Here is a 27,083-nt window from a genome sequence, read left to right on the forward strand (position 1 = left end):
GAGAAAAATGTGCTGCAGATGAAGTGGTTTCAGCAAAACCCACCCATGAGACTCATCACTGAAGCACCTGGTGCAGGTAACCCCCAGCACACAGCAGAGCCACTTCACACCAAGAGGCAACCAACCACCTTTACCAGGCAGAGGAAGATAGACGCTGGGCAGGCTGGTGGGCAGACGTGGAGGTCATGTGCTTGACAGATGTCTCAGAGGCTGCAGCGCTACTCTCACGCTGTCACATCTGGTTTATGAAGAGCTACCACCAAAGGGGATTACTGAATGCAAACATTAGATGTGCCACTGCCGTGCTGGGAAGCTTAGGGCACAGCACAGACCTCAGCCAGCAGCATGTAAATACACTCATTCCTACATGGGGGCACACACCTACAGCCTAAACAACACTGACAATACCAGTGTTGTGTCATTCTCTTCTGGTGATCACATCATCAAGTACCACCATAAGTTTGCAAATCAAAATGCAACATAAATTTGCTTCGGTGCATATAGAATATTGCATGCACAGTTACTAAAAGTGTTGCAATATCTATTTCAAATGAGTTTTATTGAGATGAAAAAAAAACCAACAAGTTTTCCATGGTAACTACAGAATGTTAATCAAAACCAAGTGCTTCCCCTCGTTAAAAACACAAATCAGAATAGTTTTTGTTCAAAAATACTTTAAAAAGTAATCAGTTAAATGGAGTATTTTTGGCTGTGCTTTACTCCATACATTGGTTACTGTTTCTAATCTTGCTAATGAATGCACACTAACGAGAGGTTGCCTGCGTGTTCATCAAAGGCTTTGATGGGACCCTACTTCTCCGAGCAGTGCTGGGCTGTGAAGCTGCACTGGCAGTCAGGAGGATTCAGCACACCAGCTAAGGTGTAACAAGCACTGTGCCATGTACAGCGGTGTTGTGCTCGGGTGGCAGTATCCTTCTCACTCTACAAAGTACAAAAGCATCAGAGGACTCCAGGTATACAAAGCACTGTTTTCTCGCTACCATTCTCCATTCATAAGCATCATCTTCTAGATTTCCAGGCAGCTCTGGAATAAGGAGTAGTCCTTTTCTTATCCGGTGGTTTGAAGTAAGAATAAACGGGTGCTGCGGGGTATTCCGCGTCTGGATTTTCTGCCATCATTTTCAGCTTGGCTTCTATGGCCTTTATTTTTGCACTCACACTGGAAAGAGAAAAAGCAGAAGAGAAATTGAGCTCGATCTTAGCATGGAATCAGACTACAGCAATCCAGAGATCTTGCTGACATGCGAATACTCAGTCACACGAGGAGGGGCCAGGCAGCTCCCACCGCTGCATTCACAAGCAGGGTGCAGTTGGGAGGCAGGAATCTACTGCTTAAAGCCCACGCTCTTTCATTTCATTCCTCAGCACTGATTTGCTTCTCCAAGATATATCACAGCACCACAAAATAACGGTCCTTGCACCTACTCAGCACTTCCTTGAGGACACTGAGCAAGACAAGCACACAACAAGGCTTCCTACTTCATGTAAAATGATGTCATTTAAAGAGCTCTGAGCATGTGCAGCGGAGCGCAGCTCAGATGAGGCTGCTGGAAACAGCAGAGAAATGAAAGCCAGACTTCCTCCCAGCTACAGGACTGCTCAGGATGGGAAAACCCCAGACTCTAATTAGGTCAGGAAGAAACATTATTTCAGCATTAGCAGGGTTTATCCCAAAGGGAGAGGCGATCCTAGGTTACACCCCAAATTCCTAGGGCTTTTGTTATTCACTATCCTCCATTGGGTATGGACCGAGGAAAGTTCCCCTCTCTGCTGTGGGTTCTTGCAGCATCCCACTAAAACAACTCCCTCGTGCCATTGACACAGCTAGCAACCTGCATGACTCAAGCCTCTCTCCTCATTACTTCCTAGCACGTTACTTCTTCATTCCAAGCTCATTTTATCCGTAAGCAAATTCACTATCTCCAGTCCTGGTTCATCACAGGGTTCCACTGAGAGAACCCAGAGGAAAATCACGTACCCTTCCAAGCAAACTGAATTAGCAAAGCAGCACTATGTGCTTTAGGCAAATGGAGGGGCTGGAGGGTTTAACCACATCCCACAGAAGACCCTCCAGCCCTAACACTACCCAAGAAAACCAAGCACAACGTTAAAACACCCCAAACAAAAATTAGCTTTATGTGAAGCACTATTTGTGAGTTTGCTTTAATCTTCTGCCACTAGAATAGAAATCCTTGCTCGTAAATGTTTTGCTTAATCAAATTAGTGCTCACTGTAATTCATATGAAGTGCAAAGCATGCTCTGGCCAAAGGAGCTGGAATGTTACACATTCCCAATGGCTCTCCTCACCACTTTCCCTTCCTGCTGCCCTAGTAGTTGCATGAGTTCAAAAAGGAACTTCAAGTCTGAAGTGCCCTACATCTAATGAGTTACTCTGCAACATGCTGCCCTTCCAAAAACAGCTTTTCTGCCAAACATAATGCCAGCACCTCTAGATCATACTGAAATTGGAGAAGTTAAATCCCTGCCACTCCCACAGCTTGGTCCCTTCTCACCCACCCCATCTCCTACCTTAGGTTAGACTGGGGCGGCTCTGTGCTGGAAGATGGCTCCAGACTGATCGGAAGGATCTTCTCGTTTTTATTGTGATCATATCTCTGTGAACAAGAGACCAAGGACTGAAGTCAGCTGGAATTACGAACAAAGAAACATTTGTCCACAGATACACTTTAAAATTGGATTAACGTCACCTCAGGTTTTGTGATGCTTTTGCTAGGAATGATTTTGGTGGCCAAACACTGAAACAAATCCAGGCATAATATTTGTTTAGTACCAACACAGAACACAGACTCCGATATCAAACACTTTTGTGCATTGTACTATGGATCTTTAAGCCTTAACCTGTTTTACCCACTTCTTATTCCCCTCTATATACACCATGAAGCAAAGATGGCAAATTTTAAGGTAACTGCTGTACTCCATATGCCGTGGTCTTTATACATTGTGCAGAGCCAGAAGGTGACCCCAGCACATTGTGCGCTACTGGAAGAGAAAAACCAGAATAAAGGACATTAAAAAGACCAGTTAGGAACCATCTCCCTTCTGCAGAAAGCAGCCTGTGAGTCTGTCATCAATGTGGGCGACGGGCCTCCAAAACTATTTGCAGTGTTCTGCTTCCTTATTTCGCTTGGCACAAAGTCAGGTTTGTTTTTCAGCGGAGCTGCTCAAACCGACAGGGTCTGGTAAGCCTTGGCCACTCGTCTCAAAACTGCTTCGCCTGGTGCTGGCATTGTCTAAAGTAAACACTTGTTACAATAAGACAAAGTTTTGCGTTGTTAAATCTTTCCATTCATGGATCAGAAAATGCCATGCAAGCTGAACTGATTATTTATGTATGTTCCTCACCATACCCTGGACAGCCAAGCACTGAGCTACCCCACTGAACTCCCAGCTGAGCAGACACTCACTTCTCTGGCTGAAACTCCTTTTAGAGCCTGCTCATTCCTCAGGCATCTGGAAGCACGTGGCACTCTGGTAGCTACAGAGCTCGAGAAAATGGAGACTGGGTTTGCACAAGCTTGGATGTGCTGACAAGAGCCTGGAGCCCTTGAAGCCAATAATTAAAACAGCATGTTCTTCTTTAACGAAGATACCTGCCTTGGTTTATTTAGCATCCAAAATAGATGCACTAGAACACTTGGTTAAGTGTAAAAAGCTGCTTGTAGGATTATTGAAAGCAAACTACCCAGAGGAAAACAGCAACAAGCAGCTTCTCCCAAAATCCATTTATCTGCAAAGAAAATTATTCAATATAAATTGCTTTATCAACTGCCAGATAGCAAATAACTGCAGGGAAAACAAGAGAAGAATTAAACAAAAATTAAAACAAGGATGTTCCAGAAGGCACTGCCTAGGTTAATATTACAAACTTGATGTTTTATGTGACAGAGCAAGCAATAAAAAGGATATTTAGCTTAGATGTGAAATATGTTGCTTTAAAGTCGAAAGTAATCAGAGCTGCTGCCACAGAAGTGCTTTCAGGAGTAGAACAAAGCAACAAAATACTTGGTAATTGGGAATTTCCATGTATTCCTCTCCAAAAAGGGACCAAAGCCACAAAGGGAAGGATTCAAACTTTCAGGCACTCACTGAGCTTGGGAAAAATTAAAACATGGGCATTTACACAAGTGAGCTGTTCACACCGCTCCGATGGGAAACTCCCTTACAAAGAGCATCAGGTTAAATGGCTCATACTGCTCGCAGCTCAGCCAGCACAGTTTCAGTAGACAAAAGAAGGGGTAGATTGTTATTGCTGTTTCTACGGGAGTTATTTCTCTTAGAACAAACTGAGATCATCTTGCCAGGCTGAGACAGCCTCAATAAAAATGGTTCCTCAATATTGAAGTTTCTCCATTCTGCAGATTAAAAGCAATTCTCATCCACAACACCAAGCTCACCTTGACCTGTGCATGTGCCCACCGCACCACCAGTTTCTTGGAAAGGGCCAGCTTCCCATTGAGACATTGGATCGCTTTTTCTGCTTCCTGCACAGGAAGACAGTTCAATAAACAAACCATGTTTTAGTCAAAACCGACTCAGATGTAAAGAGCATTTTCTCTTTGTTCAGCAGACTTCTGTAAGAACAGCTAGCCAACAGCAGAGAAAGATTATGCCAATGCATCCCAACTCAGGAGTATCTTTGGATGACTCCAACATTAGAGTATCTAGACTTTTATCAGCCTTATTGGCTTAGTCTTTCACTTGTTTTTGGGGAGAAAATGGGGAAAACAATCATTACAGTGATTACACATCTCTAACATTTCTCCATGCTTATTCCGGATCCTGCTCATGTGCACTGGGGACATTTATCCATTTGGTCCTGTTCTAGACTCAGCAGTGGAATCTCAATTTTAGGGCACTCCCATAAAACACAATTCATGACAGTTGAAGATTTATGCTGTTCCCACCTTGCTAGCAATGATTCTCAAGAGCCATCACACTGCACATAAAGGCTCTTCTGACATCCTTACCAGCAACTGCAGAGCAAACAGATGAGATCACACAAGCAATCTTCAAACACCTGGACTTCCTGACTTTGGAACAGTTTTAGCAGCACCTCCACGGTACAACTCCAGGAGCTCACTACAGAAGTGGACCACAGAACTGACCCTTTCTGATTACCATTAGAAAGCAGGATTCAGGATAAGGCAGCAAAGGAGAAAGGAAACCACTATTGCTATTTCCAGGAGCAGTCACAATGTGGCTATCACAGAGCGGAGCTGTTAAGAGTCTGTAGCTTCATGTAAACAAGTTATACAATTTATTCCCTCCCATTTTAGCTTTACATTAATACAAAACCCAAATGATGTGGAATGAAACCAGTCATTCACATCAGAACTTTAGACAAAAGCAACATACCTGTTTGGTTTCAAAGTTCACAAAACAGTAACCCCTCGGCTGCCCCTCCAGAGCACCAGACTTGTGAAAGAGAAAGTCAAATTGCTTTACTTTGCCAAACTTCTGAAGGAGTTTGAGAAGGTGGTACCTGAAGGGGAGAGAAGACATTTATGACACCTTTCACCATTCTGAAAGTGATGAGATAGAGAGGAACCCCTCTGACACACACACGTTTCACACTCAGTAGCATAAGCGGTTCAGTTGTATCACACATATATTCCCAAATACCCATAGAGGTGGGTGCCTCGCACAGCAACGCTTCAGCTTCCATGGCTCTGAGCTGCACTGGAACTCCAAAGCACAAAGCTTCCCTCCCAGTGGTGCCAGCTGAAGGGCATGCAGATCTATTAATACTTGGCTTTTGGACAACTATGCAATGGTTCCCTAGAGTTCTGTGAGGGCTTTGCTTCCTGCCTCTAAATCACATCTACTTTTACGCCTAAACATCATCTCTCCCCTTCCCTAGCCTTGATGTGACTGCCTTGTATTGCTGCATCCTCGTATTCCTTCCCCCTCCCAAGCAGTCCCAGCCCATAGTCCACAGCACCCTGCCTCACTTGGGATCCCTGCTATTCTTGCTGCCTCTCCCTGTACAAACACTGCTAGCCCCATCCTCTCCCTGTGCCAAGCAGTAACACTGCAGTGGCAAGGACATGGCCAGATCACACAGAAACGCAGCCGCTCTCCCACTCGCCCAGCAGCGCTAGGGAAGCAGGAAGATGGAAGAATAAGCAGAACAAACTGCAGCCAGGCATTGACAGTAGACCAGGCCAAAAAACAAAGCACCAGACAGACCTCAGCATCATCCAGCCCAAATCTGCCAATGCTTCTGGCTCAGACAGCTTCTCTGCGACATGCACATGAAAGTCAGACACTTATTTAGCCAATTATCTCCCTGCCATCCAGTGGGGAGTGTGCTGTTTCCAATAAAACTGGGGAAAGCCAGAGCAAATCTGTCTGCTTACTATCTAGTGCACTGAGCAACTTAAAACAAGGAGCACATTTGTTGTACAGACCACATCTAATCCTCAAAGTTCTCCGCAGCTTTGTTTGGTTCCCTGAGACCAAAGTGTTTCCCAGCACTACCTGACCTAGAAGGAAAACGACACTTGCTACTATTTCATCCCATTCCTAGTGTTTAAGAATTGTCTAAGGGTTTGATAAGGGTGTCTTAGTCATCTCCTCTGATCAGCTGCACAGCATTCATCAGCAAGCCACATAGTCTAAGCCAAATTTGCAGCTTACAAGATAACACTCAGCTCTCTGAAAGCCTACCAGGATAACAAAGTGCACATGGAGCACCAGGCACTGGATTAAAACCTTGCATGTTTAGACATGAATGGTCAGTAGTGGCCCAAGAGAGCCAAACGCACCAGGCAGCTTCAGGGACAGTCCAGATAGGAAAAGCAGACAATGTTTTTCCCTAATAAAGCCTGATAGGATGTTTGAGAAGGGCTTTAGCCCTTTGTTAAGCTTCAGGAGCCAGGCAAGAAAGTTCCAGGAATGTGAGTCATCTCACAGGATGGTCACGGTGGACATTCAGGATATGCACTTTCAAAAGAGGTGAAGGTGCAGCAAACGTACAGATGAGCAGTGCAGAAGGGCCAAGTTATCTCCCAGGGGAACAAACGCATTGTAATTGATTATGAAAGGTTTCCTACATCCTTCAGAATACAGACCACGCACATGGTCTTCCAAGAGGCCTATAAACCCACAGTCTCTGCACAAAACTGGGTACGCAGTGGCCAGATTTTACCACTACACCTTAAAACAAGCAGGCACAGGGGCACCAGTAAAACCACTGAGTCTGGAGCTCTGATGTATATAAACCCCCACACGCTAAGCTTTCAGAGCCTCCAAAGGATGCAAATGCACCTCAGGTTTGTTTCTGTAAGCGTATTGCTACAAAAAGCACTTGCAGCTTCAGCAGTATGAAAATAAAGTCCTTGCCACTAGAATGCTGTTCCCTTTCTGGCAGTGGAAGGGCAATGATGATTCTCCCTGCATTCTGTTTAGCAACAATAAAACCCTGCAGCTGCTAAAAGGAATACTTGGTGCTTGTTTTCTTTTCCGAGATCCTCTGCATTCAAGCAGTATGTTCTTAGCAACAACGTGGTAGTTGTTCCTTTAAAACAAATTCTATTAAGTGTCTACAAGCAATTTAGGGCACCTATTTTATTTAGAATATTTAAATCCTGGGTGAATCAAACCTATTTTCCAACCATGCATGCAGTCTTTACAACTGCAGGTCACCCACTCTCCATGGCACAGCTCAGAACCCAAGGCTTGTATAACAAACAGTTTCAGGCTGTGCTTATGATTTGTTATTGTCAATATAATGAGGGCATTAACAGTAACTCGACAAGTAGTTCTCCAAGCCAAGAGGACTTCAGTACTGAAGGAAGACCCGTCACGGAAAACCTGAAGTGAGAACGTGTAAAAAGCTTTACTATGGCAACGACCTGGGTTATCCAGAGCTTGGAAATCACTCGCGCAGATGTGGCCCCAGCGTGCTGCGCAGATCACCGCGGCCAACCTCAGTCTCCACTTCCTGTCATCTGATGTGAATGCGAGACAAACCAGCAGCTCCCCCATTTCCTTTTCCTCCACTCTTCCTCCTGGCACCCCGAGTGCTATTCAAACACAGGCAAGGCTTCCTCTGAACAATGCTGTCCCAAGGATACCACAAAGGTACCGGGCCACATGCAAAACCTATTATTGTGAAGAATTTTGCCCCACTGGGACTCAGCAGGGGTCTGTAACAACAACTTATGCACACATTGTTTTCTAGGTGAGACTCATCAAGATGGGATCCTAGACAAGCAGCAGAATAGCCAAGGAAGTTGAACACCCGCTATTTCATACCCCTGGAAAATGAATGGTCATTCAAAGGCTACTGGAAACTGGACAATATGTGTAACTGTAGCGGGAAATGAAATATTTGCCTGTCCAAAATGCTGAAAAGCCTCAGAAGGCTTTACAAAAGGAATGGGCAGAGAAGGCAGTCCTATGGCTTCCTTGCTCAGTGATGCCAAACCTAGAACCAGCTCTCTGCTGCTCTCCTTGTGCACTCCAGTGACAAGTCCCACAGCAGGGATCATTCAGCATCAGATGTGCCTGGAGACAGTGTCCTGAAATGCTGCAAGGTGCCAGCTCACCTCCTTCCAGCTGCTAAAAATACAATCAGTAGACTCCTAATACTATCTTCTGCCACAGGCAGACCAATCCTCTGTTCTGAGGAGAGAGAGGCCACCCAAACAAACACATTAAGGAGGAATGTCCACCAGAAGACCCATCATAACCTTGTATGTGGGGTATGGCAGCATTCAAGATCTTTTGAGACTCCCACTTGAGTCACAGTTCCTCTGTATGTGCAATAACCTCCTCTCAGCCATCAACTTGCAGGCTGTAATTTGTGGGCAGCCCTACATTTATAAATTCCTGGTGCTGCAGCTTGTGCTTCAATGTGTACATTACCTATTAACTCCCCAGTGCTTGATTGCAGCTATAGGTTGCTCTCTAAATGGAAGTCTTGGATTAATTCAAGACTTTCTGAACTCATTTCTGCCCGAGGAAGTCACAACCACTTATTAACCCTGCTAACAACTCAGTCAACTTTACTGTGTCTTAAGCAAATCTAACAGAGGAATGCAGAGGCAACTCTTTAAAAAGGCAGATAGAAACGGCAAATGAAGAAACAGCTGTGTAGTTTTCAGGTATATGTCTTTAGCTGCATGATTAGTGACCTCAACAAGGATAATTCAGATGAAAACTATGAGCAAGGATGTAAGCTCTTAGGATAAGAAAGTAAGGACCAAGATGATTCATAGAAACTTACTGACCTGACAGAACTGCACTTTCTCTCTACACTGACAATGCATTACAAGGAACTTCCCCGTTTTTATTCACAAGGAAGTAGAGATTACAATACAATTTGCAGGAGAAAGTAACTAATTTTTAAGCAAAATTAAAAGCAAAACACAGAATTACAAGGCCTGAAATAAGCAACAAGCACTGCCACTCACCACAGGGCAAACCTCAAGCATTGAGTAGCATGGAAGCACTCTAGGCTTGATGACACAGGTGAATGAAGCCCTCTAAACAGTCTCTTGCCCCTTGCTCACAGCTGTGACACTGGGCAGCCATGCCCCACACCTGAATCCATGCAGCTGCAGTAAGTTATTTGCAAAGGCAGAGCCTGCACATGGAAGCCACCAACTGAAACCCACAAAAATCATTTCATCCAAGCTATGAAAACAGTAAGTTTTGCCATATAAAGTTATTACTTGTCTGGCCTAGAATCAAAGGAACAACCTAGACTGAAAGGGTCCTTAAAGACACCACTAATGCATTTGCAAACACCTCCTGTTCTTCCCCTCACGCTAACCCAGTTTCCTAAATCATTAAAGACCCAAACTGCATGCTCAAGAATTCCCCTATTTCATTTCACATGGTCAGTGGATGTGGACAAACCAGAGCAACATAACTGCGGGATAAAGTGGTAATGAATGCAGAAACCACCCACAGCTGAAAGGCTGAAAAGCACAAGGCATTAACGGTCCCATTTAGAGGCTATTAGAAAACTGCTCTGCTAAGATGAACCACATTTAGAGTAAAAACCTAGCACCTGCACACACACAGAATGAAGCAGGAAGAAAAAGTAATCCATGACAGACAGATACAACAGACACTAAAAAATGCTTGTTTCTTAGGTGTTTATAAACACCAGATTGTTTTGGTTTGGGCTTCTTTTTTACAGGCCCTACTGATTTCCCTGCACACTACCTGAATATTGGGCAGCAACAGCAAGTCACATTTCCTTGACAATTTAGCTGTTCATAAACTGTTTGCTCAGAAGACAATCATCTGTAGTCTGAAGAAAGCATGAACATACACACACGCATCTGATTTATGTGCTTATCCACCACAAGCAGACCGTCACAACACGCCCCACCTCGTTAACACTCAGTTACAAGAGTCCTCCTTTGTTCAACCCACATCCCACTGCTGCCACCAGCAAGAAACAAGGCTCTTGGTCACCCTGAAGGTTTCCAACCTGGATCTCTGACATGTCCGTTGTTTAGAGAACAAAGATGTTTTCAACCCGTGGGCTTCCAATTGGAGGACCTCTGCATGCAGTAGTTAAGCGTGTTGGTGCCTCCAATGCCTTGGTCCATGGGGCCAGCACAGCCCTGGAAACACCCCATGTACACGCACCCCTCCCGCACACACACCCACTTGAAGCCGTTTGCTGCCGGGCAGCAGCTCCGAGCAGACACAGGGCCGGGAGAGCCGGGCCCAGCTCCAGCAAAGCTGCTCCAGCACCCCTCGCTTCGGGGCACAGACAAGAGCTGGGTGCGCTGCACCGGCCTGCACGCTCTCCTGGGCACGGGGCATGCCCGAACTACCACCGGCACCGGGGCCCGGAGGGCGGGCAGCGCTCGGAGCCAGCACCGCAGCGGCTGTGGGGATGCGGCACTACCGGGGGGACAGGGACCCGCTGACGGCGGTCCCGGAGGAGGAGGGGCCGCGCTCGGGGTCACTCACTCGGTGATCTTGGGGTCGAGGTTGCCGATCCAGAGGCGGTGCCCGTCCTGCAGCGCGCCCTCGGACAGGATGGAGGCGTTCTCCAGCGGCAGGGCCTGGCGCCCCGGCTCCATGGCTCTGCGGAGGGCACCGGTGAGAGCGGGGCGAGCGGGGGACGCGGCGCTGGGGTCGGGCCGGGACCGCACTCACCATGACACCGCGCGGGCCGCAGCCGCGCCGCCCTCGCCTAGGCCTCGCCCCGCCCTTGGCGAGGACTTGTGACGTACCGACGCGACGCGCACCGATGACGTTGGTGAAACGCACGGGGCTGCGCGACGGTGAGCGAGGCTGCGGGCGGCCACCCAACCCCCTTCCTGTCCCGTGCCCTCCGCCGGTCCCGCTCCCCGGCCCCGGTGCACGGCGGGAGGGGCGGGGCCCGGGCCGGTGTCCGCGGGGCACCGGGGAGCGCGCAGGCGGGGCGGGGTCGGTGCCCCCTGAAGAGAGGGACGCAGAGGGGGCGGGGCCAGGCGAGGGGCGGGACCTTATAAAGAGGCGGGGCATCGCGGTGGGCGGGGCATCGCGGTGGGCGGAGCCTGCTCACACGTGCACCAGGGCAGGCACCACCGTGAGTGGGTCTGGGGGACGAGGCGCAGCGGTTGCTCTCGGGGCCGGCCTCGGAGCGGCGGAGAGCGGGGAAGGGCCGGTCCCTCCCGCAGCCAGCAGTGGTGGTGCCCTGGCTCCCGCAACCATTGTGGCCTTGTGTGAGTTTAACGTTTGTTTCTGCAGCTCCGAACCACTGCGCTGGAGTAAAGCTGGGGGAGCTCAGGGGGGTTTGGGGCCTCAGGCCACAAGTGACAGAAATTAACGGTTGTGTTCAGCTGATGTGTGGATACCAGCTCTCCTGATGAGCTGTTCCTGCTTAACAGAGCCTGTGCCACAGGCCCTTCTGGATGGGTGTGCAGGTGCATTCCCATGCAGCCCCTTCCACTGGATTTGCCCACTGGTCACTGCAGAACACCCATAGGGCTCAACTCCCACCTCACACTGACAGGTACAACTGAGACCTGAATCCATTTCTTAGCACTTGGACCACCTGCCTCTTCTCTTTTCCAGGTGGGTTAGAGAGATGCTGTAGACGATGGCCATGGCACTAAGATGCTTCTGGCGTCTGCCTTCCCTGCTTTATCGCTCCTCATTCGCAGTGAGACGGGGGCTGCCACAGGCTCCCACGGGCTGCCCATCCTTGCTCCTGGATGGCTGCAGGCAGTGTGTCCATCAGGTGCTGCTGAACAGACAGCTAGCTACCAAGAAAGGTAATGGGTTTCCTACTGTTTGCAGCCCCTCATTATGTTGGTGGAATTTCCTTTCCTGTCCCCTTTATCTCATGTACAAGTATTGATCTGACTTAGGCAGAACGCAGCTCTGGAGGAGCTGGTTTACCTCATGGTGTTGCATGGGAAATGTTGGCCCTTCCCTTGGGAGAGCTGCAGCAGCACACGGAGCTGCCACTGCTGTGCTGGGGCAGTGGGTATCAATCATCACAGTCCAGGCTGGAGTCAGTGCACACAGTGTAACCAACAGATACATTTTGTGCTTAAGTGCCGGGCTATTTACTCATTAAAAAATGTGGTTGTTTTGGTATATCTTGGACTCAATTTTGAATCTAACAGGGGGGTTGGTTAGTACTTTCTTTCTGCTTCAAAATGCAACTGAACTGTTGTCAGAAATAAACTTATTTTTTTGTATAATCTGCAGCTAAAGGTAAAGGGCAGAGTCAAGCCAAAGTGAACATCAGTGCTGCCCTAGTTGAGGATATTATCAATTTGGAGGAAACCAGTGAAGACATGCAGGCGGTGGTAGAAGCTCTGAAAGAAGACTTAAGCAGAAATATCAGTGTTAGAACCTCACCAGGTTGGTAACCTCCTTGCATGATGCTCTATTGCCTGTAAAGACGGGTACCTTTTCTAGCAACGGAGAACTGATTTTTTCCAAATCTGTTTTCTTTTTATTGGGTTATTCACTGGGCACCCAATTACTCCAACCTTGATCTCCCCCAGCTAAAGGCTTTCTTCACCCTGAGCTTGACCAGGAAGAATCCATTTTTGTTAATAGCTTCCTGGAAATAGCTTTTCTAAGTGGGAGATGTCAAAAGTGTCTAACTGAACCGTTTGCAGATGTGATGAAGAAGCAGGTTGTCAGCTAATGGTGCAGTAGGGCAGGAAAAATCCAATTGCCATTAAATTAGCCTTTTGGAAACTGCCATGAGGCTGGTGTCTGGCATATACAAACTTCTTTTTGCTGTGCATCTTTGTGTTTAGTGACCTTCACAAGCCTTGTTCATTTAATGAAGTTTGTGTTTTAGGAAGAAACGTGAATATATTTGACTAAGCTACAGTTACTATAACACTCTGAACTATTTGTTAGTAGTATCAAGTTTCAAGGATAAAACTTAACATTAAACAATGAGCAAGCTTGAATCATTCACCACCCCAGCTCTGGCAGGGGAACATCAGTCTTTAATGGAGTTGGAAAGCATAGCTCAGGCTCTTAACTATTTATTTTAACCATAGGTATGTTTTTTAATTGCATTGATAAAGTACCTCTTGTCCCCTGTGCCTTTTGGCCTGTTAACATTTTGCAGCAGAAACTAGAGAGCAGATTAAGAGTAGCTCAGGGAGAAACCGAATACTTTAAATTAGGCCATGTACAACACCTCCTCCTGGGACTTGGAGGGGGGAAAAAGTGAGGGGTTGAAGAGAACACGGCTACATTAAAGACAATATTCTTGATTTGTATAACAACAGTTTGATTTTCTTTAAGCTTTAGGGATTAAAAAATAACAGTTTCCTTTTAATTCCTAACAATCCTGCTTAGTTTTCCTGTTTAGTAACAAAAACAAACACGAGTTTTGTTTTCATGTTTTTGTGCTTTACAGCGGCGTTGAAATATTTAGGTTGCAAATACCACCGGGGATGCGGGAACGCAAGCAGCATCTGAGGTCTGAATAAACATGGGTTCTTTTCCCTTCATAACGTCTCTATTTTGCATAGCACAAGGGAAGTGGGACACAGCGCACACGTTTTCCTTCAGCTTTGCTGTATCACACTGAAACCCCCCTGTGTTTGCTTCTTTTGAGGGGCCCTTGATCACATCATCGTGGTGACAAAAGATGGGAAGTTTCCGCTGAACCAGCTGGGCCAGATCTCCCTGAAGTCCCCGCAGCTCATTGTAGTGAACATGGCCAGTTTTCCAGAGGTAAGGACACATTGCCAAAGGCATTGCAAGGGGAGATCATTGCCACGGGAACAAACAGGTTGATGCTGAGCATCCCCTGCAGAGACTCACACAAGCAGTGCTGGGCAACCCTGCAGATAGGAGCAGTAAGAGCACAAGGTCAGCTATTCATCCCGCTCCAGGTCTGGAGCTTTGCCAAAGCTTATCTCTATTTATTTTCCAAAGGCTTTCCCCAATTAATTAAGTCAGCAAAGTCTCAGAGGAGGTCAGTGTAAAGCACTTGATGCCTAAGTGTTTCTTAAAGTGCATCCAGCATGTATAATGGCTTTGAAGAAGGGAGGCTCCTCATCAGCGAGTGCACCGAGGTCCCTTGGAGTGCCAGAGCTGAGAGAGCCAGGGAAGTCACTCCATGACTATAGCCCATGTCCAAGCAGGAGTTCAGGCTGAGAAATGGGCATGTGAGACATTAAATAGTCCACTGTATAGCATTGCCTGCGTTGGCTGTCTAAGCCAAAGGACAATTTTTCATTGGAACTAGAGCTAGAACTACTCCTCTCAATGCAGTTAGTTTATACCATAACTGTTCCGTGGATAGATTGAACTCTTTAAAACCATTACAGATAATTTACTTGATGTCATTATTTACAGCATATTGTCAGTACTTCATGGCATTGAAAAGCAAATAAAAATGCCTGAAGAGTCTGGAAAAGAAAATAATCACAGAAAAGGACTTTCAGGGCCAAATTCTGTTTGCCTGGGAGTTATAAAACCAAACAAGACTGTTTTTTAAGCCTGGATATTTATTTCATGGGCTGCAAGTTGATGGAGCAATATTGCAGTATTTTCCCCTTCCTCTGTCTCCTCCAATCTGCATGTTAAACAACACAGCTTTTACTGAGCATTTCCTTCCTACAGAGCAAGCACTGTCCATAGAATAACACATTTACATTCCTAATGTGCTGAGGTCATCTTGGTTACATTTTCTCTGCCCTTGTTGTGTTCTATAGGACAGCAGTTAGGTCTTACAGAACACTAGCATTCATTCCATTCAGTGATGGCACGCATCGGAGACCTAAGCAGATAAGCCAGGCTTAACTTTGTGCCTCAGTTGACAAAAGCTGAACTGATAAATACATAATAACCCTACATACGGTCTCCTGCAGCAGCTTGGAGCTAAAGTGAATGATGGGAAGGAGTATCAGAAATAGCAGTGTGCCTTGTAGGAAATACCACATGAATACAGACTCACTCTGTTGTTATTGACAGTGTCAAGAACGAGGCAACCTGGCAGAGCGCTCCTCCTGGCAAAGCTCTGATTTAACCATTCAGCCTGTCACTCTGTAAAGGTACACCAGGGCCCTGGGATGGGGAAGGAAGCCTCTTAATCACTTTGCAGCTACCCCATTGCAGCACCCCCTGTTTTGAGCAGAGCAGAGGAGTCAGCCAGTGATGGTAGAGTTTGGAGAAGTTAATCCCTGTGAGATAAACATTAGAGCTGGGCACAGGCACTATTTCTCCTCCAACTGCTACTGGCCTGATAGGATGCGGTCAGGCTGTAGTGCTGAAGTGGTTAAGTTGCTGTGTGATTCCTAGTGGGAAACATTCAACTGGAATTTCTGAACGCTCAGAATCTTTCATCTCCTTCGCCACAGTCAGGCGATGTCTTGGGATTTTATTGCGGTTTCACTCTGCGTTGCCTCAAACCATTCAAATAGTTTCAAAGAAGCCAAACAGTTTTCTTTTGTTGTTGCTTCCCTTCCCCTCTTCCCCCCTTTGTGCCCCCCTACCCCGATACCGAGCGCAGCCGTAGTTTCCCATTCGGTTTGATCAAAGCTCTCCGCACCAATGTAACTTCCTGATCTTACTGGTAACAGAAGTAAATGTTTCCATGTTCCATGGAGATGGATTGCCAACTATTGACAGAGTTCTGGCATATGGGAGTGATTATTTCCTAATTCCCTTTACCTTTTGATCTGTTTTACAGAGCACAGCTGCAGCTACGAAGGCTATAAGGGAGAGCGGCATGAACCTGAACCCAGAAGTGGATGGCACAGTAATCCGGGTCCCAGTTCCTAAGTGAGTATTGATGGCTGCCCAAGTTCATCATCGTGCAAGATAACACAGTGGGTTGCAGTGAGTGCCCTTCAGAAGGGAAGCATACGTGATTGTTGTAATGTCATGATGCAGCTGCTTTCCAAGAAGCTGTATTTCAGGTTCAGAAAGGAGTCTGAGCCCCTAAAAAATGGCTGGAGGAAGCTCTTCCAAGTGTCTGAGCTCTAAGTCATCACATTTTGGCATCTGATGGTTGGTCTTATTGTTCTTTATCTTCCCCCTGCAGAGGAGACTTGGTCCTAGCTGGCTGAAGCACTTTCCAAGAGACAGCCAAAGGCTTTTGAAGCTGTATTGCTTTAAGTCAGGGGCTGATTCTTTGCTGCCCTGCTGTAAATTCCTTGAATTGCACCAGCATAGAGTAGCAGCAGCACTGGTGTGAACCAGCAGTGTTAGGGGTGAGTAGCACCTTGCTGCAGAAAACACTAAAATGTGGTGATGAAAGAAAGGAGGAGGAAATTTATAGCTTCAACTAAGGAATCTGGTCCCTCTTCTCATGTAATACACATTGTGTAGCTGATGGCTGTGTGGAAGGTTTGGAATAGAGATGCTAGAAATGCAGGCTGCTCCTGGCTGAGGTTTGCGCATCGCTTCCCTTACCCATCGCAGGAGTGTCCCAGCCCTTGGACTAAGCAGGAGGTGCTACTGCATCAGTGCTTCAGTTTGGATCAAGAGAGTGCTTTTGAAGCAATCCTGATGATTCCTGCTTAGTGTGCTTTGGGCTGCAGCATGCTGGGGGCTCCCCCTGTGAACAGGATTCCTTTCACATGAGGTACCTCACCATACTAGAGAGGTACCTTCTGGGAGCTCACCGAGTGCTCTCCCACTGCACACGTGTGTTTGGTTCCTGGGACCAGGCTGGACCTCCCAGCAGCGATGCTCCTACTGCCGCACAACTGGCCTGCATAGACAGAGCGTGTGAGACACAGGGCAGGATTGGGTGGTGCAAGGGTAATCCATGGGTTCCTGTGCCTGCTTAAACCCTGCAGCCATCTAAATGCCACGGGTGGGTGTACATGGTCTCACACCCTGGGGTTACACTGCTGGACCCACAAAGGGTCAAGACAGCTCCCTACACTGCCTGTGCGTGCAAACCCCTTGCACGTGCGCTGTGTTTTACAAGCAGGTGACTTCTCAGTCCGGATGAGCCAAGTATTCCTCGTGCTTTACATCTACTTTTAAAATTCTATGGAATGTTTTTTTTCCCCTAGCATTTTGATCAGAGAAGTCTAATTGCAGCTTTCCGTTGCTGTCGGTGAGAGGGAATGACATTATCATTCTATTTGCTGATTTTCTTTTCCCCGTGCTCCCTGCCCTTCCCCCATTCCTCGGGAGAGGAGGAGGAGGAGGAGGAGGGCACCATTATCTTCATAATTGCTGAGGCTCCCGGGTTGCTGCACAGTGGTTTGATTGTTAATGGGCACTTGGGTCATCCTTGAATAGGAATTGCAGGGGAGGAAACTCCAAAACTGAAAATCCCAATCTTTAAAAAGATACTGGTGTTTTAAACAAATCTGTCACTACCTTGCGCGGTGCTGCAGAGCTAAAATGAGTCTTCTCTCTCCAGGGAGGATGTGCCTGGTGTGCTCCCCTGTTCCTCTGGTGTGTAACGGGTGCAGGTCCTCGCCCCTTTCTCCCTGGCTGGTTGGCAGCCCAGTGAGCCCTAAGTTAAATAGCTTTATAGCCTGGGAGATGTGCCCTGCAGATTTGCCTCTGCCATCCTGTTTGCTCTTTAGTACCATCACTGGGTCTTTCAGAGTTTCAACCACTTACCAAAAGACCTTTTCAACCTTAAAACCTTCTAATGCACAGGGAGGGTGGAAATAGTCAAATTCTATTAGAGGCTTCTCTTTAATGCTGTATCCCTGAATGACTGTCTTAAATTATCTAAGTTTTTAATTTTCCCAACCCTTCTTTACAAAATATACAAGACAGATGCAGAGAGATTGCCCAAATGATGGCAGGTGTGAAAAAATGAGCAAGCAGATCAGAAAAGAAGAAGCAATAGAGATAAGGTTGTTTCTGCAGAAGTCTGTTCTTTCATGAGGGGAAGCACAGTAAAAGTAAAATCAAAGCTGACCTGTTATAAACACACTTTTCAGTCTGCTCTATCAGCTGGACACGTGTCATTGTGCCTTATGCAGATCCAGCTTCAGTGCTTGCGCCTCTTTCAGCTGAGTATTTTAAGATGGAGTTTACTTTCCAGTATTTATTCTGGGAGTTTAGCTTTTGCATTGCAGTTGTAGCAGGAAAAATACACTCGTTCCGCTGGTGTTTACTTCTGCTGCCTGCTCGGACCCCCTCTGCTCCCCAAGGCATTCTCCTGTTTGCGTTGCTAGCACCGCACAGGCAATATTTATTTGTGTAAAAAGTATTCTCTGAGGGTTTTAAAAGGGGAAGAAAAAAAACAGAAAGAAGAGAAAGAAAAGCAGCCATGGGAACATTCGTACTGGTTGCTCTCTTGGCCGAATTTGACCTGACCTTGTGTCTTTTATGGTGGTGCCTCATTTTTAGATTCATCTTTTTTGGACCCATTGTGTTACACTGGATATTGTTTGTAAATCAGTCATATTTTTACACATGCTTTACTGAAAGCCAGATGACTCTTCTGAAAGTTTAATGACTCATTGTGAGCTTTTTTCTTTTCCCTTTGCCCTTTAAGAAATATGCAAAGATACCTACGACAGGGAGAAAGGACTCCAAGAAACCCTCTCCTTTGAAAGAGCCCAAAGCTGTTTCTGCGCTGCGTTGCTCTGGATCGCTCATCATCAGAAGCCTCTTGCATGCTTTTTGTTGAGCAATATACGTTGCACCCTATGTTTATCTGCAATTATGCATGCAGAGTATTTAGTTAAGCCTACTTTCCTTTAACTGATCCCTCTCTTCACAGGAAATTCCTAGCATTTGAGATACAGAAATTACTCTTACCGCAGAAGCGTCTTGCATTGGAGACGTGACCTGTGTTGTGCTCGCTGTGGGTCTGCTTCTGCTGTATGAGAGGAGCATCTGGGGGTTGCAGTGCTTAGACCACTGGTCACTGGGGAAAGCAGAAAAAGAGATGTTACCCAAGGGGTTGTGTGCATTTCTGAACCCCCTGGTGTGTCAGGAACCAGCCTCCATCCTGATCCTGGCAAGGGCAGGATTATCCCTGAGGGAATGGCAGGATTTGAGCCCACTGCTCCTTGCACAGCAGGGGAGAGCAGAAGGATCAACAGACAGGGACCTTCTCCCTGTTCCCCACTTCTGGCACCCTTCCCCAGCTTCACTTTATGCTTTTGTCGGCTTTAAAGAGGGGGTAGGGACAATGGTTACTAGACAGAAAAGAAAACATATCTAAGAACAGCTTAAAAGTCCCAGATCTGGGGGCAGGATTGAACAACTGTCCTTAGAAACCATGGGCCTGGCTCGTGTTGATGGATTCCTTAACCAGAAACAGCATCTGCTTGAAAAAGTGTCCGTTTCTGGCATTGTTGGTAGCATTGCTGAGAATTTACACACAGTCTGGCTGGAACATAAAACCCGCTGAGAAACTCCACGGCACTGCGCAGTGATAAAAAGAAATTGGTGTTAATAAAGACAGACAAGGAGGCATGAAAGCTGTGACCCCGTGCCAAGAAGCATAGGAAATCTGGCAGCGCTGCATAAACAAAAACATTTCCTTAAAGGCTCTGCAGCCCCAAGCAGGCGAGTGATACCCCCGGCACAACTCGGAGTAGCCGAGCGGGAGCAGGGAGGCGAATAGCTGTCGGCAAGCTGGGTCTCCCCAGCCCTGCTGCAGCCCAGCTTGCCTCGCCACCCAGCAGGAGATGGGAATTCCAGCTCCCTCCTCCCAAGTTTAGCAGCCAGGATTGACTCCCTACCCCCCTACAAAGCTGCCTGAGAACCTGACCTCACCCAGACCCCTGTTTGTGAGCCGGCTTTGCTGGTTCCGCATGCGCTGCGGGACCTCTGGCTGGGGAGATTGAACACGAGAAACCCTAAAGGCATCGATGTTGGGAGCCAGAGGAAACCACAAGTAACCCCACTCACTTTAATTGGGTGTTTGGTCCAGCTTGGAGCCTGCACTGACCGGAAGCTCTTACCACGAGTGAAATCCACTGCCCATCTCCTCATGGAGCAGGGAGTAGGATGCGCTGGGGTGCCCCTGGGGGAGGACAGGGTGCCTGCAAGGCAAAGCCATGGATGCCAGGGCTGGGTCGCTGCTCTGTCTGTCAGCTTTCCCAGTGATTCCAAATCCCCGTTATTACTCATCACTTCTGGGAAGCCTATTCCCTCTTGCACCATGAAATGAAGATAAACTGGCACGAGGCCAGCGCCTCTGCAGACATCTGCTGCGAGCAACCTGGGAAGGTATCGGCGTGTGCATCACTCGCCGGGCTCAGCACGAGCTTGGGAAGGGCTGAGGGTCCCACTGTGCCCTGTAACACACCCCCATGCATGGGCAGAGCTGCTGCTGCTCGCAGAGCCCTCACCCCGTGCTTCCTGAGCCCCGTGCAGGAAGAGCCTCAGCCTCAGTGTTTTGGTGACCCGGGGCTGCTGCAGCCGCTCTCTAAATACTCCTGTGAGATGTTTATTTTGCAATAGCTGCTGCGAGCAGACGGGCGCTCTCCTGCTCACCAGCCTCAGGGGGAGCACAGGGGTCCCGTACCCGAGGGGTTCCATACTCAAGGGGTTCCATACCCAAGGGGTTCCAGGAGCTCCAATAGCCATGATATTGATTATTACTGTTAAGCACTAGCAGTTGATGTCAACACCGGGTTCCAGGAGCTCCAATAGCCATGATATTGATTATTACTGTTAAGCACTAGCAGTTGATGTCAACACCGGTGAGCTGGAGCATTACCAGAGCTGAGGTGACCCCCCAGCCATCCCCTGTGCCTTATTCAGATGGCCAGGCTCCCTCATCACCTTGGTTTGGGAGGGGAGTCTGAGGGTGTTATTGAGGCACCACAGCAGTAACTGGCCCCATGTTAGGGGGAAGGTGGAGCTGAAGTTCTCCTGGGCTGAATTACCTGTGGCTAGCCATGTGTAGCATCATCCTCTTGTCAAAGCATTGTCTTGGTGGAAAAGCCTGGTTATGATGAGCTGGACTAAGGCTGAGTGAAACATAAGCTCTGTAGCTTCCAGATACATAATTCAAGCTCTTTGGCTGCAGGGAGACAATACCAAGAGTTTCAGGAAGGGACAGAGGTTTCCTCCCAGCTTTGCAGGATTATGCTTTTCAGCTCCATCTCTCAGGTCTGGAGCTGGATTTTCCCCTCTTTCCCACAGATGCTTTGGCAGCAGAAAAAAGGAAACTCTGAACATTTCAGCATAAATTTCAAGCACTGCAGTGACAACTGTAAACCAAGTAAGATCCAGTCCAAGTCCATCAGCTTAGGGCTGTGCTGGGAACTTTCCATGCTAGGCTCAAGACTTGCTTCACTGGGGTGTGCTGCCTTGGTGATGCTGTGCAGAGGTGGCTCAGGTGGACCCAAGCAGGGTAAAAACATGCCCAGAGCTGTTAAATCCCTCTGCAATACAGAGCTCTATGATAACACAGGCAGCTCTTAGGTGTCCCTGTGCTGCGGCAGAGACGATCACTGCATTTACCCGAAGTCTGCTGCAGAAAACGAATCTGGCTGTGCCACACATGACACTGTTTTTCCTTTTGGTGTTCTTTTCCCCCCTCCTTGCTGCTAGGGTAACCAGAGAGCACAGGGAGAGCCTGGCCAAGCTTGCCAAGCAGTCCACCAACAAGTCCAAAGAGGCCCTGAGAAAAGTGCGAAGCAAAAGCATCAACCAGATAAAGAAGAGCAAGAGCAAAGTGTCTGAAGATACCATCTGGCTGCTGGAAAAACAGGTAATGTGTTCTTTTCTTCTGCCACATCATGATGCCTCACAGCTCAGTGTGTTGGTGCCAGCCCTTTGCTGACAGATCTCCAGCACTGAGAGCCCAGCTGGGGAATGGGTGGCCCAGGGCCGGGTATTTTGAGTCAGCAATGGCTGTTGCATTTGCTTTTTCTTTATGAGATTTGGGGCTTCAATCTCAAAGCCAGATTTATGATATGAACCACTGTAAACTGACACAAGGGGAAAAACTGTGCCCCCAAAGCTTTCAGACTTACAGGGGTTGTTGCTCAAAGCAGCTGAACTCGGGGAGCAAAACGACCGACATCCATAGCTTTACCACCATTTACACAGGGCCTGGCCACTGCAAAACAGCTGGTGTTAATGAACATTGCTCCAGTTTGTTATTAATGAAAAGGCTAGCGAGATTATCTCTGTTAGGAGTTTTTGGCTCCAATTCAGGAAAATACTTAAGCGCATGCCTAATTCCCTAAGAGCAGATGTCACTGAAGTCAATTACTTGGGCATAAACTCAGGCACAAGCCTAAGTGTTTTGCTGAATTGATGCCTCTGAAGGCAGGCCATTACTTTTTAGCTGTTTGTTTATTAACAGCTAAAGTTAGATACATTGCAAATGCTTTGGGACAGTTCTCTGTGTGCTCACAAAAATAAACATTGATATACAGAGCGTTTGTGCAAGCAGGAAAAATGGCCATGCTATTGTAACCGAATCCTGTTGGGAAGCCGCTCTCCCAGAGCGGACAGATGGTTTCTGCTTTTGGGGAGGTATCAGCTCGAGTCTAGTTTTTGCTTGTACCCAAATTTTTCAGTGTGAGGAAAGGTCATCATCATGTGAGACTGCATCCTAATCAGTCCTGAGAACTAGTGCATACCCCCCCCCCCGGTGTGCTCCAGCCCTTACCTGCACTCGCCCAAATAAGCACATGCCCATTTTGGTCCCATTTCCATCCTGCCACATCCATCCTGTGTTTCCAGAGTCCTGCTTCCTGGGCAGTGTTCAACAATCACCATTTCGTTTATTTTCATGAGAAATAAACAGATCAGTTACTTGATGTGTGAATTCATAGCTCGTACTGGGGCTGCGCTCCTGCTGTTACCTGGTTGGTTCTAGCAGCGGAGAGCTTGCAGGAGGTGACAAGGTAAAAACCCTCTCTTCTCCGGTGCCAGCACCAGCAGGTCTCTCACTCTGCCTTCCCCAGAGTCCCTCTGTTAAACAAGGACCAAGTCACTTGTGAAGCCCAGGCAGGAGTTGGTGTGTGTCTCTTTTCAAAGCCTTTGACCAGTCCCTGTTCTCATTGTACAGATGCAGCACTGGCACGGAATCACTGAGGGCTGGTAGGAGCCCCCACTAAGAGCCAGTTATTGCCCCAGCACTATTTGGGTTTTACTAGGACTTTAGGCTTTGTCTGAGGAGGCGATCCCTTCCCTCCTTTCCCTTTAAACTCCCACCTAGCCACAACTCTGACTTGTACCATGTTGCCACAGATCCAGCAAATGGCAGACAGCGCTGTAGCGGAGATGGACAAGCTGCTGGCAGCAAAGACCAAGGAGCTGCTTGGATGAGCACCATCCAGATGGACACACTCCCCCCTCGAGTGAGGCCGGACTGCCATGAACCCCAGTGACCATCCTTGCCCAGAGCAATGGGCCAGACCTCCAGAGCAGCTCTGTGCTGGGGTCCCTCCACCTTGTGTTATACTGCAGGGAGGGGGGATCTCTCCTCACTGTTCTTCATCCCGGTGGCAACAGAATTGGGTGAACTAAGGTTAAAATAAAACAACAGGGAGGAAGAGTGGAGACTGCTGGAAAGGGCTGGCACATGGGAGCAGGGCACAGGAGGAGCAGGTGCCTGCTCACCGTGTGCACCAGCCCATTTGAGTCCCAGCACCTCTCAGAAGCCAGGACCACTGCAGGAGGAGCCTGTGCTCTCCTGTTGTGAACCTTGGCATTTGGTTTTTTTGCTTAAAATAGAGTTAAAATGAGGTGTGGAGGAGCAGCCTTGGAAGAGGCAGTTCCTGGCTGGTTTGGCCCCTTGGGTTCATGCATCCTAAAAGATGTGTTTGCCTATTGCAGTGGCCAGCAGTCGTCTGCAGCCTGGCTACTGGGCAGGCATGAGGAGCTTGGCACCAACTGGTGCAGAGTGGGTGGGGGAGACAGGCTTTGCATTCCCCATGGCTTTGTGGATAGAGAACTGAAACCAGTGCTGTCAGTGTTACCAAGACCAAGAACACCAAAAACCAACACAAGAACTTGCCAAAAGCAGCGTCTGCCATCCCTGACCAGTTACGGACCCCCCGTGCCAGCCACTAGTACCACATTTAAGGGGGTGGAAGAGGTAGAAGCAGAGCAGGTCTCCGAGCACATCGTGCATCTCAGCTCACAACCAGCAGGTCCTCGCCAGCAGCAGCAAACAGCACCTTATGGAGAGGAGGGAAGGTGGTGGCCAGCCCCATAGCCCTGCTCCCAAGGCATTCGGGTTCAAAGAGCACTGAGTGCTCTGCAGTCCTTAAATAAACAACTCCCAAACCCTTAGTTTGTGTGCAGCGGGGAGGGGGAGGAGGATGAAGGATTTGCTCTGCGAGGGCCCCACACATCAACAATTTCTCTCCTTTGTGTATTTTGGCCAAAGTGCTCACCATGATAAATGAAGGCAGGCAAATGGTGAGCCCAGGGCGCTTGCATGGCTCGGCAAATTGCTTTCAGCCCAAATCCGGATTCCTTTTGACATTTATCAACCAGGCTTTTTGTGCTGTTCCTGCAGCCTCAGCATCCAGCCTGGGCCCGAAGGGTTTCCTGGTACCTGCCCTGGAGCAGCAGCTGCTGAGCTGGGTGTTCCTCTAAGCCAGGGCAGGTGGAGAAGCTGCTGCTGGTGCTGCCCATGGGGCTGCTCCAGCCTCTTCCCACTCTCTTAAGGGTTTGAGGTGATGGCAATGGAATGATGGAGGGATGGGATGGTGGATGCAGGCAGCAGAGCTGCAGAGTCACTGCGCAGATGAATTTCCTAAGTATTCACTGCTACTCCTTACCCTTTACTCCACCTCACATAAATTAAAACCAAGCACTAAGATGGCACCAGCACTGAGCTGGGGATGGAGCTGCCCATCCTTAGTGCAGCCATGCCCTATGCTTTTGGGATGTACCAGGAGGGGACCTGGTGCTGGTCACACAAAGGCAAAACAAGGTGCAAAAATAGCTTTTAAATGTGAAGAAAGGCAGAGACCTGTTCTCCAAGTGGCTGCAGCCAACCACTGCATGGTAGAGGAGGGCTGGGGAGTCCATTCACCTGCATCCTCACCCCTACACTCTGCATCAACCAGGAGCAGCCCCAGTGCCTGCAGATGCTGCTCTCACCCCAATCCAGCAATGCAGCACAAGCAGCACATGAGCCTGCAGAGCTGTGTGACCACAGCCCATCCTGCTCACTGTGGGACCTTGAACCACAGGACCAGCATCTTCCATACACAGAGGACTGCAGCAGCACCCACAGCACACAGCGGGGTACATGCAGCACATGGGCCCAGGAGACCACCCCCTGCCTGCCATGGTCACTGTAACCCCCCCCAGGAGAAGAGCAGACAGACACTCACTGTGACTGCAGCCGGCTGGCACACAGGGGGGCTCTGGACAGGTCCCACATTCCCTTTGCTGCACAGATCACCTGCTGCTCCACACTGAGAGCTGCAGCATGAGGCCTGCCTGCTCCAAACACTTCCTCCATCAGCATCAGCAGGAACCTCTCACTTGATTCCAGCCTGGATCACACCCAGAGCTGATAAGAAGCTGCAGCTGATGCTGTTGGCGGGTGGGAAGGAGTTCCAGCTGTGCTGAATAGCCCAGGAGGGAAAGGGACTGTGGGCCAGAAAATGGTTGGGCTGGCTGTAACATGGATTTGATGTCAGTGATGCTGCTTTGGCCTCAGCAGTAAATGTCTCTGCATGGTGCAGGGCAGGGCAGAGGGCCATGGCCAGACCCTACAGAGCTGTGCCCTGGGTTCTCCGCACACTGCTGTGCTCACCAGGAACACTTTTCCATCAGCACATGCAGATTGGGGCACCAGCAGGTCCTACATGGCAAGTCCTGCCATGGCCTCATGGGTTGGTGGTCCCCAAGGGGATCGCATCCCTTCACAAGCGGTACCCCTGTGCACATCCCCACTCATCGCATCCCAAGCAGAGACCCGCATCCTTCCCAGGGCTGCCCAAGCATCGCACTCAGCTCCACCAGGACACTTGGGTTTGTTCCGAGCAGCTGACCCAGGGCAGATGCACCAAGGGGGTGGTGGCAGGGACCGGGGCGGATGGGGATCAGCCTCCTGCCACCTCCCAAACCGAGCCCAGCGGCCATGTGGAAACATGGAGGCAAAAGGAAGGAAAAACTCCAAGGAAGCTGGAAGCTCTCGACATAGTTAAAAACCAACATCACTCTTCAAAATAGATGTGATTGCGCTCCTTGTGAGTCATCGAGCAGAGACACCAAGATTGCTTTGTGCCAGGGACGAGCCCGGGCGCTGATTGTGTGCCGCCCGGATTTGTATAAAACAGACCATGGATGGCATGTCAGAGTTTACAGCTCGCATACATTTTCAACAGTGAGCTTTGCAAAATGTATCAATGTAATCTCTGCCTCCTATATTCCGTGTTGATTAGACACGATTTCTGGCTGGATTTTCAGAAAGCTCAAGTGCTTTTTTAATCACTACAGAAGCTCATTATTGCTTTCCAGTGACTCTTATGTCCTTCACTTCTCCTTTCAGATTAGAGTCTATAGTCAGATGAATATTGGATGATTTCATTACATACAAATGCAATCAACAGTTTTGCATAAATTTCTCCTCTTTTCTTGAGTTTCAATTGACCTCAGCACCCGTGGAGGCAGGCGCAATACACATGTAAATGAGCTGGCGTTGCGGCAAAGGCACGGATGCGGA

General features: G+C 48.3%; 3 protein-coding genes and 1 long non-coding RNA gene across 4 annotated transcripts in view; 2 read left to right on the plus strand and 2 right to left on the minus strand.

Moving 5' to 3' along the window:
• The window catches only part of LOC133211831 (carboxyl-terminal PDZ ligand of neuronal nitric oxide synthase protein-like), a 111,543-nt gene that overhangs the window by 83,120 nt on the left and 1,340 nt on the right, over positions 1-27,083 (plus strand). The gene's annotated exons all lie outside the window — the stretch shown is intronic.
• On the minus strand, positions 541-11,191 carry RBM18 (RNA binding motif protein 18). Its single transcript, XM_061352497.1, has 5 exons — positions 10,985-11,191; positions 5,399-5,525; positions 4,438-4,524; positions 2,552-2,637; positions 541-1,180 (listed from the first exon to the last, which is right to left on the minus strand). Exons 1-5 carry the CDS (start codon positions 11,095-11,097, stop codon positions 1,021-1,023), a joined length of 573 nt encoding a protein of 190 aa, XP_061208481.1. The 5' UTR covers positions 11,098-11,191; the 3' UTR covers positions 541-1,020.
• Positions 11,234-23,948, plus strand: MRRF (mitochondrial ribosome recycling factor). The gene is made up of 7 exons (XM_061352495.1): positions 11,234-11,301; positions 12,077-12,276; positions 12,719-12,874; positions 14,100-14,218; positions 16,182-16,273; positions 21,989-22,148; positions 23,642-23,948. Exons 2-7 carry the CDS (start codon positions 12,102-12,104, stop codon positions 23,717-23,719), a joined length of 780 nt encoding a protein of 259 aa, XP_061208479.1. The 5' UTR covers positions 11,234-11,301; positions 12,077-12,101; the 3' UTR covers positions 23,720-23,948.
• Positions 14,162-26,058, minus strand: LOC133211824 (uncharacterized). The gene is made up of 3 exons (XR_009725294.1): positions 25,744-26,058; positions 19,235-19,343; positions 14,162-14,283 (listed from the first exon to the last, which is right to left on the minus strand). It is a non-coding gene; the product is annotated as an uncharacterized LOC133211824 (long non-coding RNA).

This window comes from Neopsephotus bourkii, unplaced genomic scaffold (assembly GCF_033783945.1).
Source record: "Neopsephotus bourkii isolate Nb327-2 ecotype Australia unplaced genomic scaffold, CSIRO-AGI_Nbou_v1 NB_659, whole genome shotgun sequence".
NCBI lineage: Eukaryota > Metazoa > Chordata > Aves > Psittaciformes > Psittacidae > Neopsephotus > Neopsephotus bourkii.

Coding starts and splice junctions, on each gene's coding strand:
- RBM18 (XM_061352497.1), bottom strand. CDS start 11,097: ATGGAGCCGGGGCGCCAGGCCCTGCCGCTGGAGAACGCCTCCATCCTG. Junction 5,526..10,984: donor CTCGACCCCAAGATCACCGA/GTGAGTGACCCC, acceptor TCTCCCCTTCAG/GTACCACCTTCTCAAACTCC. Junction 4,525..5,398: donor TGAACTTTGAAACCAAACAG/GTATGTTGCTTT, acceptor CTTCCTGTGCAG/GAAGCAGAAAAAGCGATCCA.
- MRRF (XM_061352495.1), top strand. CDS start 12,102: ATGGCCATGGCACTAAGATGCTTCTGGCGTCTGCCTTCCCTGCTTTAT. Junction 12,277..12,718: donor ACAGCTAGCTACCAAGAAAG/GTAATGGGTTTC, acceptor TATAATCTGCAG/CTAAAGGTAAAGGGCAGAGT. Junction 22,149..23,641: donor TCTGGCTGCTGGAAAAACAG/GTAATGTGTTCT, acceptor ATGTTGCCACAG/ATCCAGCAAATGGCAGACAG.